General features: G+C 37.4%; 1 protein-coding gene across 1 annotated transcript; it reads right to left on the bottom strand.

The window, feature by feature from the left end:
- Positions 1-6,728: 6,728 nt before the first annotated feature.
- Positions 6,729-8,581, bottom strand: LOC120206280 (high affinity nitrate transporter 2.6-like). The gene is made up of 3 exons (XM_039205981.1): positions 7,781-8,581; positions 7,588-7,703; positions 6,729-7,506 (listed from the first exon to the last, which is right to left on the bottom strand). Exons 1-3 carry the CDS (start codon positions 8,579-8,581, stop codon positions 6,828-6,830), a joined length of 1,596 nt encoding a protein of 531 aa, XP_039061912.1. The 3' UTR covers positions 6,729-6,827.
- Between the last annotated feature and the right edge of the window lie 3,665 nt (positions 8,582-12,246).

Below are 12,246 nucleotides of genomic sequence, written 5' to 3'. Positions count from 1 at the left end.
GCCTTAAGCCCAAATACTCATTCTTTGCATTAAAGTCATCCATAGATTACCACGTAGTTCGATAAAGATATTATCGGATTCTTACTTTCTTAAGGGTATTTGTAACATCTAAGAAGCTAATACTTTGTATTAATCTCAACTGGACATCTATACTCATGTCACGTCTCAACAAGGTTCATAACCTAAAATCGATCAGCTCGTATCGATACCCAACTCGAGTATCAGTATCATTTCTTTGTATCAATATTAAAATAAGCATAGAAATGGATTTAACGAAAATGAGTATTGATACTCTCATACCAATATTGATATCACTCCCATGGGTATTGATACTAACCTAGATTACCGATATTAAACTATGATTCAAAGTATAAAAAAATAATTGGATATCGATATCACCATGTTGGTATCAAATAATTATCTTTAGTATCGATACCATATGCTCAATATCTATATCCTATAAATGATATTGATAATGTGAAGAACAATATCAATACTCAAAGCCAAAATTTCTCAGATTTCTACATTAGTAACGAGTACCAATATTGCAAGAACAATATCGATGCCAAAACTCAGAAAATAACTTATGAGGCTCGAGAATCATCCTAAATCCCCTCTACATGCTACCATTAATGCCAAACGTTATTTGTAAAGTCCAAAGGGTCCTATAAAATCATTTAGCACATAAATATTTTATGTTAATGTTGAAGAACAATATACTTTGAACTGTATATTGAATTCATATCATTCTCATTTACAAGCATACCAGCTTTATAGCTAGTGTTAAGCTAACCACACTAAAAGCCTAACAACTTTTGGCGCCTAAACTAACCGAATGTTATTAGCCATGCTATAATACACGCATGTTCACAGCAAACAGTTCTTTCTGCTAACATTCCCCTTACTCTTTTCTTCTTTATTTTTTTTAAAACAACATTACATCCCTGACACTACACACACTGCGGCGAAATTCCTCAAATGCAGATTTTGAGAGAGGCTTGTAAAGCCATTGGCTATTTGATGTGCAGCTGGTATGTAGTTAACTTTCAACTGGCCAGCTGCAACCTTCTCTCAAACAAAATGTATATCGAGATCAATATGTTTCGACTGTGCATGGTACACAGGATTAACACTCATAGCTACTGCTTCTGTGTTGTCACATCAAACCACCGACTCCCTCTATATTGAAACCCCAAATCTATAAGTAAAGAGCTTGTCCAAGTAACTTCAGCTACTGCGTCAACCAAACTCTATATTCAGCCTCCATTGTGGATCGAGACACGATTTTCTATTTCTTCGAACTCCATGCAACCAGACATTTGCCAACAAACACACCATAGCCAGAGATTGATCTTCGATCATTTATGTTTGCTCCCCAATCAACATCTGCAAAGGCTGATACAGTCAACTCTGCCTCGCTTGCTTGAAACATTAAACTGTTATTTACAGTACCAACCAAGTATCAAAGTATTTGCTTGACTGCAAGCTAATGTGTTTCACGTGGTGCATGCATGAATTGCGCCACCTTTCCCACACTATAGGCTAAGTCAGGACGAATGTGGCATAAATAGAGCAACGATTCTACTATGCTGCGGTATTCACTCGCATTTGACAGCAACTCCCCAACATCTTTTGATAACTTTGGTGCCAGAATCATCGGTGTATGACAAGCAGCTTCCCTCGTCATGTTTGTTTTTCAAGCAATTCAAGCACAAACTTCTTCTGGTTCAAGAAGAGACATTCACGGGAGCGATGAACTTCAATTCCAGAAAAAAACGAAGTGAACCAAGGTCCTTAAGCGAAAACTTAACACTGAGTAATTGAACTACTGCTTGAGTCTCACACGATGAATACCCAGTGATGATGTCATCAACGTATACTAATACAAACATATTACCAACACCTCGTTTATAAACAAAAAGGGATGCTTCTGCTCGAGATGCTGTAAAACCTATCTGCACAAGGCTGTCACGGAGCTTAGCATGCCAATTCCTGGGCGTCTAGCGTATTCCATACAAGGCCTTTTGAAGCTTGCAAACTAGAGTAGATCCATCTTCAACAATTTGTTCAAACCCTGGTGGTTGATGTATGAACACGTCTTCAGTGAGATCACCATTGAGGAACGCATTGTTCACATCAATATGCCTCAACTCCCAGTCATTAGACACTGCCAGTGCCAAGACTGTATTAAGCGAAGAAAATTTAACAACCAGGCTGAATGTATCAAGGAAATCATGCCCCTGGTATTTGCGAGTAGCCTTTTGCAACCAGTCGCGCCTTATAGCAGTGTATGGAACCATCTGGGTTACGCTTTAGCTTAAACAACCATTTTCACCCAATAGAGCACGACCTTCTGGTAGTTTGACCAGTTCCCACGTGTTGTTCCTTTGAAGTGCTTCGAGCTCAGATTGCACAACCTCCTTCCACTCGACCAATTATAACGCCTCTTGAACTGTGGAGGGTATCTCATTATCAAAGTAACTAGAATACATCTTAGGTTTGAAAATACCACATTTGATGCGTGTCATCATCGGATGATGATTTTCTTTAATCGGTAATGGAGCTAATGGAGTAGGTGCACCAATAGGCAACACTAATTTTCATGCTCCCGATTTGAGCTAGTGATTGTATCAGTGTCATTTGTAACAGGTACACTGGATTCTACCCCCAAGTCAGCAGTAGGAACTGATCCTTCATCTGATGAGGTCCCAGCATTATTACTATGTGATTCAATCATATTCTGGCATAATTGTTATGCGGCTTCATCATTGTCCTCAATAAATACAGTATCCTGATGGTTCGTAGGCACAATATCACGAACCAACTTTCTTGCATCTGCCACGATCGAAATGTTTTGCGAGTGAATACCTTATGAACCACGTGACGAGAAGGCTGTATCATTCTCTGCAAATGGAAAAAATGGTTCGTTAAATAACACATGTCTAGAGATGTAAACTCTACCATTGTTTGTCAAGCACTGGTAGCCCTTGTGTTGAGGGCTAACGCCGAGAAATGTGCAAGATTGTGATCGAAAACATAATTTAGTATTCTGGAAAGGTCTGAGATGCGATAAACACTGGTATCCAAAGACCTTGAGGGAAGCATAGTCCGGTTTTCTCTGAAACAGCTTCTTGTACGGAGTTATCCCTCCAAGCACAGCTTTTGGAAGACGATTTATCAAGTGAACAGCAGTTACAAAGACATATGACCAGTACTGCATACGCAATGAAGCTTGGGCTAGCAGAACAAGACCTAATTCAACAACATGGCGATGCTTGCGTTCGACCATCCCATCATGCTCAGACGTGTGAGGGTAGATAAATCGATGCACTATCCCTGATTTAGCAAGTAAGGCAGAAAATACTCGATATTCTCCACCCCAATCTTACTGAAGAGCTTTGATTGAGCCACCAAATTGATTTGCAACTAACTTGTGTAATCCATTGAATGCTTCAACAGCTTGAGCTTTATCTTTGAGTAGGTAAAGCCAAGTAAATCGAGTAAAGGCATCTACAAAGGTTACATAATAACGATAACCATTTGAAGCAACATGGGGAGGTCCCCAAAGATCAGAGAAAACTAGCTCAAATAGTGTACTGTATTGAGTACTGGATGAAGAAAACGGGTGCTTGTGACTTTTACCCATAAAGCAAGCCACACAAGTTTTATTAATATCAAAATCAAGTTCTTTATCAATTATACTAAAAGCAAAACTAGATGGATGCCCCAACCGTCGATGCCACAGCTCAGATTGAGAAGCAGTTGCAAGGTGAGCTTCAGCATTCTTCCTTTCTGCACCAAGCCCGCTGAGGGAAAAATGTATAAGCCTCCTTTCTCTTCACCTTGTAATAAGATCGCCTTGGTGAGTTCATCACGAACAAGGCCTTTTTCAGCATGGAATTCAAGGTAAACCTTATTGTCCCTAGCAAGCTTAGATACCGAAAGTAAATTTTTGCTTATGTAAGGTACATATAATAACTCGTTCAAGATCAAGGTTCTTGAAGAGGTAAAAGTAAGAGGAAGTTAAGCAGTGCCAATGTTATGAATATGAATAGAGACCCCATTACCAACAATGAGTTTACCTAGACCTCAAAATTCAGTAGAGTTCGAAACATTAGCTGCATCTGAGGTGATATGGTGCGTGGCTCCAGAATCGACCACCCAATGGTCATTGGATATGGAAGCAGTATTGGCTTGCACATTGTTTGCTGCCTCTGAGTGACCCTTGCAGCATTCACAGCCCAGTCTCGAAGTGTCAGCAGCTGAGTAGTGAGCATTGATAGACTGACATTTACGAGCATTGTGAGTTTGAGTCAGACGTCACACACATGAACTCCTCATCAAACTGGTGTTAGCAGCGATTGATCAGGTGACCAACTTTGCCATAAAGTTGGCATTGAACTCTGGCTCGCCCTCGACCTCGACCACCAGTTCTACTAGAAACTGATGATCGTGTAGGTTTAGAGTCTCGCCTCCCATTGGAAAAGGAGTCATGAACTTCCTCTCTTTCAACTACATTGGCAGCCATAGGTACATAGTCGAATTGCTCATTAAATCCGGCTAGTTGTGCTTCAGTATATAACAGAATAGTATATAGACTATCCAAAGACAACGTTTCCTTCATTGTGGTGATAACTGCCATAAACGGTTTATACTCCCTGGGCAGACCTTTCAAGATGCTTGCAACATGGCCAACATGTGAAACATCACTGCCACACGACGCAAGTGCGTCACACACTTCTTTCACTCGAGTGAGATACACCCGGATACTGTCACTGCCTTTCTTGAGTGACTATAGTTTGCAGTGCAAGCTCATGGCAGTAGTAGTAGACCTGCTCGCAAAGAGTTGTTGGACAACATTCCACACTGCAGCTGTTGATTCAGCACCCACAAAGTGAGGAAGCAGATGGAGGCTAATGGTCAATAGGAGCCAGGAGGCCAGCACACTATCCTGCGTTACATAATCATCGAATACATCATTGGCGCGAGTTGCACCAGTATCATCAAGTATTGTCTCCGGTGGTGGCCTCAGCGTTCCAGTCAACTAGCGTTCAAGACGGTGACTCCTTACCGTAAGCAGAATTTACTGCTTCCACAGCAGGAAGTTTATCTCATCAAGAAGCACATTGATTTTCTTGTGAGAGAAGCCCGTACTTGTGAACGACTCCATGAAGCTCCAAGCCAGGACGCGCAGCCACAGACGCGAATCAAGAAGCCCAAGACCGATCGACGAAAGATACCATGTTGAAGAACAATATACTGTGAAATGTATATTGAATTCATACCATTCTCATTTACAAGCATACCAGCTTTATAGCTAGTGTTAAGCTAACAACCACACTAACAGCGCAACAACTTTTGGCGACTAAACTAACCGAATGCTATTAGCCATGCTATAATACACGCATGTTCACAGCAAGCAGTTCTGCTAACAGTTAAACATAAAATCAAGCATTTCAAGCCACAAACATACATATAACTCAAAAACATGCTTTCAAGCTATAAACTACAACAAGACATCATTCTTATTATAGTCATGATATTACAAAGGATTAGAAATATATTATCTTACTTAAATTTAACCAAAGAAGACTTTTGGTTCAAATTCAATCTTCTTCTTACTTCTAGGTCTAGGTTTTTTTTTGTCTTTCTCTAATATACTAAATAATATCAAAGAAAAATGGTACATAGAAGTACAGTTGTGACGGCCTTGATTTATTTTAAAAATATTATATGCTTGGACTTGTCCACAGATTAAGCCTAGTCGCAAAGTTATTAAAAGCATATATTTTTTGAACATAAACTTAGATCGATTGAACATGTTTTAACAACTATTTTCATTATTCATATATTATAAAAAAACATATAAAAGAATACGAAAACGACTATAAATTATCATAACATGGACCGTACATTTATTTAGTGTATAACAAGCCGTACTACTCACGGCATTTTATTTTGATTTCATTTTACTTTTCTAACAGTGATGGTTATCGTCTTTCTTAACAAGCAAAAGGAAGCGAGCCTACGTGCTAATGACTTTGACAGTCGAAAAACTTCAATATTATACTGATAAAGAAAAAGAACGTCTTGGATCTATAAATCGAATCACAACAAACGGTGGTAACAAAATAATAATAATAATAATAATATAGTTGAATTCATGAGCAATTTATTTAATATTTAGGGTACCTTATCATGTGTTTTGTATTTATCTGTACAGCAAGAAGAAAACGTACCTTTCATCTAAAACAACTGTAATAGCTTATCATATATTTTGGTCAACTTCTCCGCCAACTTCAACTTGGGGAAGATACACTTCTTTTCGTTTGTGAAGTTATCCTTTTCTCGACTAATATAATAATAAGCCCTTGAGGTATTTTAGTTTATTCAGATAGGCCCTTATACTTTTATTAGACTCAATTAAACACTTACATTTTAATTGGTACTCTAATCTTTAACTTGTATCCAAATAAATCCTTGACTCTTTTTTTGGTATAAAAGAGAGACAATTCATATTGCATAGGAATCGTTCTTGAGAAAAAAACATCCGAGTTATCCTCTTGAATAAATTGTATTATATCAGTTTATTAATTTGCTACAGAATCAGTCTAATAAATCTTCACGTACAACATAAGAGCACTATAACATAACTACATAAGAACACTTTCTAACTTTTTAATATATGAACGAAAATCTCAAATTTCATTAATATTCCAAAAGTACATAATTGGAGGAAATTAAGAAAAGAGTTCTCAATAACCTCAGCTTTAGCTACGCTCGACTTATTGCTAATTACATGTCGATTCAAACTAATGCCATGTACATTAAACGTGGACCGGTGTGGAGCTTGGGGGAGTCGGTGCAGATGAAACCTCGTTACCGACCCGTTTCCCACGTTCGGAACGGCTGTTTTCAGCAAACTTGACACTTCCTTCATGCAAGCCCTTTTGTTTCTCATCCTCATTCCATTCCGACATGTAATAGTGCTCTTCAGTGGATTTTAGAGGGTCTTTCGAAGGAGGAAGAAACATGCTTCCCCACTGTGGGAAGTGCAAAAACGCCACGGGTATCGTGCAAACAACGGCCATAGCACCCATCAATGAGAGGCCGGTGGCCGTCGAGAATCTCGAGCTAGAGAAAAACACTAACTGAGTCAAACCCGACCCGAAGTTCCCTCCGGCGCCGGTGAGACCCGATAATAGTCCCAATGATCGACGTGAAACAAATGGGACGACCCCAAAAGTTGCACCGCATGCAGCTTGGGTCCCGAGCGAGAAGAGGATCATTGCTAAGATGGCAACGGGAAGTGAATCGGCTTGGCCGAGCCAGATGCAGAAGGCACCTCCTAGGGTCTGGAAGAACCAAAGGATCCATAGCCTGCCTCTCATGCCAAACAATCTCGCTGCTACATCAGAGGCATAACCGCCGAAGGGACGAGCAAAGAAGTTGGCCATGCCGAAGCTTGCTGCTATAGTCCCAGCAGTGTGGAGTTTAAGATTGAATCTGTCGGTACATACAAAATTTCATATAGTTATAAGCAATTGCATATACGAGTACGACTATTATATATATAAGATTTAGTACCTGTCATAAAAGTATCCTGAGATGACATTGTTAATAGTCAATTCAATGCCCATTGAGAACCCATAAAGAAGGAAAAAGATCCATGTTCTATAGTTTGTGACGGCATATCGAAAAACCTGACAAAGGGAAGCAAATCAGCACCATATTGGGATAATTTAGTTATAGATGATAGCAAGTTCAAAGAAACATTTACCTTGGAGAACTTATCTTTGGAAACTTGACCCTTCTTTTGAAGGGCTCTAAGATTTCCATCAGGCAAGTCTTGGCCAAGGGTTAAGACCAGGATGCCCATAATGACATGAAACCAGCCAGGGATGAAAAAGGCAATCCTCCAGGCAGTGAAAGGGGTTGCACCAGCGAGCTTGATTAAATGAAAAGCTAAGGGCATAAAGAGTTGAGTGACTCCACCACCCATGTCACCCCATCCACCAGCACACCCATTGACAAGCCCTATGATCTTGCCGTTGAACATTATCGTCGTCCAGTACTGACACGAAACGAACGTCGCGAGGCAAAAACCGATCATGAACCGAACCGCCAAATAGCCCTGGGCATCCGAAACAAATGACATGCAGAAAACAGTTGGGGCTGATAGCATCAGAAGAAATGCAGTCCCATATCTTGGACCAATTAGGTCGCAGACTGCACCCATAACCAGCCTGGATAATATACTTCCAGAAACTGAAGCAACACCGGCATTACCAATATCTGCTTGCGTTAAATCCAGATTATCTCGAATGACGGGAACAAGGGGTGCAGCAGCAAAAGTAGAAATGAAACAAGTGAAAAAGGAGATCCAAGCAAGGTGAAAGGTTCTCATGTGAGGCTTAGCAAATGATAATGGTTTGAAAACTGTGGCCCTATGCTCTGAATCAACGGGTAGAGCAAATTTTGCCATATTGTTATCAGTTGTTGAAACCGAGAAGGCAAAAGTTTGCTCTCTGCCCGTGACTCCATGCATGGAAGTCCCTATAGAACCTTCATTCTCAGCCATTTTCTTTTTCTTTGATTCAAAGAAGATAACAGTTTTCTTTTTTCGTTTTTTTTGGATGTTGCTTGAATGAATGTATTGGATTTGGGGGAAGGTATGGTATTTATAATTGAGCTAACCCGAGGAACCTGCACATGGTGGGATATTGTTCGATCAGAAAAATGAACTTAAAAAAACAATGAAATGAATTTAAATTTTGTTAAATAAAATTATGAGTTCAGACTTGAAAAACTATTTCAATAGAAATATAATGTAAATCAATTTTTTGTGTATAAAAATTATTTTTGAAAATTGAGATATATTTCAACTATGAGGTATGAGAGTAGATTTTAAATTTATAGATCATGTGTTTCGTCCTTATCTAAATTTTTTTAGTACTATTTATTTAACGAAATATAAATTTATTAAAAAATATATTTTGAACTCAATAAAAGAGAAGCTTTGGAGCTCCAAATAAGAATTCCATTGGGGGTGTGGGTCGGGAGATTGAGAAAATAAAGGAAAATATCCCCTTTTTAAACTCATATCGACGGCCATAATTTTAACATTATTTACTATATGAATGACGTCTTATCACAATAAATTTATTTATTTTATTTAATCAAAAAAATTATTTCTTTTATAGTTTAATCCTTCATTTTTTAATTTTAACATAATTGAGATTCAATCTCTATCACATTTTATACGACCATGATATTAAGGTATGAAATAAAAGAAAATTGTTGCCAGATATATGATAAAAAAATTTGTTTAACTACAAGTATTTTATCTAATATATATTTTTAATTTGATTTTACAATGACCCATTATAGGGACGACTCTCACAATCATGTTTGTTCTATTTCCAAATAATTCAAATTTCTAACATTATTTAAGGGATTTAATATTTTATCATATTAAATCAACTAGTTGTTTGTGATATAAAAATTTAGGGTAAAGTACATAAAATTTCCCTTGACTACATGATATTTTGTTGAGTCCTCCGACTATTAAAAGTTATAAAATGGTCACTCGACTATAGGACATTGTTTAGTTGAGTCCATCGACTATTAAAAGTTACAAAATGGTTGTAACACCCTTAACTCATATCCGACCCGAATACAAGTATGAGGTGTCACATTGACTTTTCAAAACCTTGACTCTTATAGAAAATCCCGGGAATTTTTAAAACTTTCATTAAAACGAAATACTTTAATTTACATAAGACCATAAAATACAAAATCAATCAGAGTATTCGTAATTAACACTTATTACATGCCAACACTCTATACATAACCAAGTACATACTTTGTCAATTACTTATGATCTGATCTCTTAGTAGTATTGCTGTCCGTGCTACTTCTATTTCCACCTTTCCTGATTCTTGGTACCTACGTGTAAATCACTTACACGCTAAGTCATAGACTTAGTGAGGCAATAAATGAATATGCAACAATAAACTTATGAATGTTCATACTTACAATTGGATCATGACATTTCAATATGCATGTATCTATCGCACGATAACATATAATGCACATACGAAACTTACCTTCTTGTATCACTTTCACTGTAAATCGGTATTTCAATTGCATAGCCCATGCATATTATTGAGATTAGAGGTATGTGAGTGCGTTGAGGTTGTGCACTAATGCTGTCACCACAGCTCGTATCTATTCCATCATGGGGCACCGAACCTTAGTTCAGTATTCGTCCCGTAGGACTCCTACATCCCGAAGGACTACGTCCCGAAGGACTACATCCCGAAGGACTACGTCCCGAAGGACTATTATACCCTCGACTCTTGGCATGCCAATTACACCTATAATTATCATATCGTATACTATGGGCATTATTCTTATATTTCATATGTTCATGTACTCATGTCATTTCTCTTGTGATCATGTAGCTCATGTCACTTCATATCATGTTCTCATATCACATATCATATCACATGAACATATATATGTCTTATGCATGTATCACAATAATTATCATGTATGCATATTCACAACTACTGTATTATAAAAATCAACATAGGGATTAGACTTATCACAAGTCTTATTCCATTATAATATACATATAGTATGCACTCACCTTAGCTTTGCTTTGATTCGATTATAATCCTTTGATCGTTCCGGAATAAGCTTACTTTTAGTATCTACATAATCGCACATGGATCTATATCAGTATTATAACTAATATACTCTAATGATTCACTCTTTAGACTAAGAGAAAAGTCAATTTCATCTTTTAATGAAGGTATGCATCGATGCACTACTAATGCATCGGTGCATAAAAGGTATTCGATGTAGTATTATTGTTGGGATGCATCGATGCACTCCTTATGCATCGATGCACCAATTGCATTTGATGTTTCATTATTAATGGGATGCATCGATGCACTACTTATGCATCGATGCATGAATTTCATTCGATGTCTTTATTTTAAAAGAGTGCATCGATGCACTACCAATGCATCAGTGCACATTCAAACAATTTCTGGGTTTTAACCTTGATGCATCTAAACCAATTTATACTCATTTATTTCATCTTAAACCTTCAAATCCTATCCTTCACATGTAATTCAAGAATTACATTAATAAATCAACATGTTTGAATTCCGTTTTTAACACTTCGTATATCTTAACTATATTGATGACAAGTCAAATATAACTTTCAATTCTAGTTATGAACTCTATTCCAAGATTTCATTTAAGAACTTCAAATCTTAAATCTCTCCTAACTCAATCATCCTTCGATGTTAAGATAACTTAAGCTTTCCTTAAGCTTAATTATCATCTAATAATCAAAACCCAATATTAAATTTAACAAGAAACTCAATAATCAGAATTCTTACCTTTGCTTTGGTTCACACGTACAAGGAAGAAAGAAGAAGAAGATAACTCTGGAAGGCTTTGGTGTTCTCTTCTTTTCATCCCACTTGTACTCATATATATCCTTATCCCTTCTTTAATTAATTTTCCTTGCAAATGACTCTTTTGCCCTTCCATTCCTTCTTCTTTCAATTCAATCCTACACAATAATTTACATATAAATCTTTATACTATTCATTCATTCTATTTTAATCACCAAAATCTGAAACTTTCCAATTTAGTTACTAACCCGGTATTGAGGATGTTACAACTCTCCCCCTTAAGAAAATTCGTCCTCAAATTTTCATTATGCAAAGAGGTAGGGGTACTTAATCCTCATGTCCTCTTCACATTCCCATGTTGCTTCCTCTACTTTGTGATTCCTCTACAAGACCTTAACCAATGGAATAGTCTTGTTCCTTAGTTGCTTGACTTCATGTACTAATATTTGAACAGGTTTTTCCTCATAAGTTAAATCTGGTCGGACTTCAATTTCTTCAGGAGTCACAATGTGAGATGCATCAGATCGATATTTCCTAAGCATTGAGACATGAAAGACATTGTGTATCTTTTCCATTTCAGGTGGCAAAAATAACTGATATGCTACTGATCCTACCCTCTTAGTAATCTCATAAGGTCCAATGAACCGAGGACTCAACTTTCCTTTACGTCCAAACCTCAATATTTTCTTCCACGGAGACACTTTCAAGAACACTTTATCTCTGACTTGAAATTCAATTTCTTTCCTTTTTAAATCAGCATACGATTTCTGTCTATCAGCTGCAGCTTTCAAATTATTTTGAATTACTTGAA

The sequence above is a fragment of the Hibiscus syriacus genome, unplaced genomic scaffold (genome assembly GCF_006381635.1).
Source record: "Hibiscus syriacus cultivar Baekdansim isolate YM2019G1 unplaced genomic scaffold, ASM638163v2 tig00013680_pilon, whole genome shotgun sequence".
NCBI lineage: Eukaryota > Viridiplantae > Streptophyta > Magnoliopsida > Malvales > Malvaceae > Hibiscus > Hibiscus syriacus.
The sequence above is the reverse complement of the archived record's forward strand: the minus strand, read 5'-3'. Positions and strand labels throughout refer to the sequence as shown.

What these genes read in the sequence shown, in the direction of transcription:
- LOC120206280 (XM_039205981.1), bottom strand. Translation starts at nt 8,581, where the DNA reads ATGGCTGAGAATGAAGGTTCTATAGGGACTTCCATGCATGGAGTCACG. An exon ending in CCAAAGATAAGTTCTCCAAG is followed by an intron (nt 7,704 to 7,780) that starts GTAAATGTTTCT and finishes TCCCTTTGTCAG; the next exon opens with GTTTTTCGATATGCCGTCAC. An exon ending in TCAGGATACTTTTATGACAG is followed by an intron (nt 7,507 to 7,587) that starts GTACTAAATCTT and finishes ATGTACCGACAG; the next exon opens with ATTCAATCTTAAACTCCACA.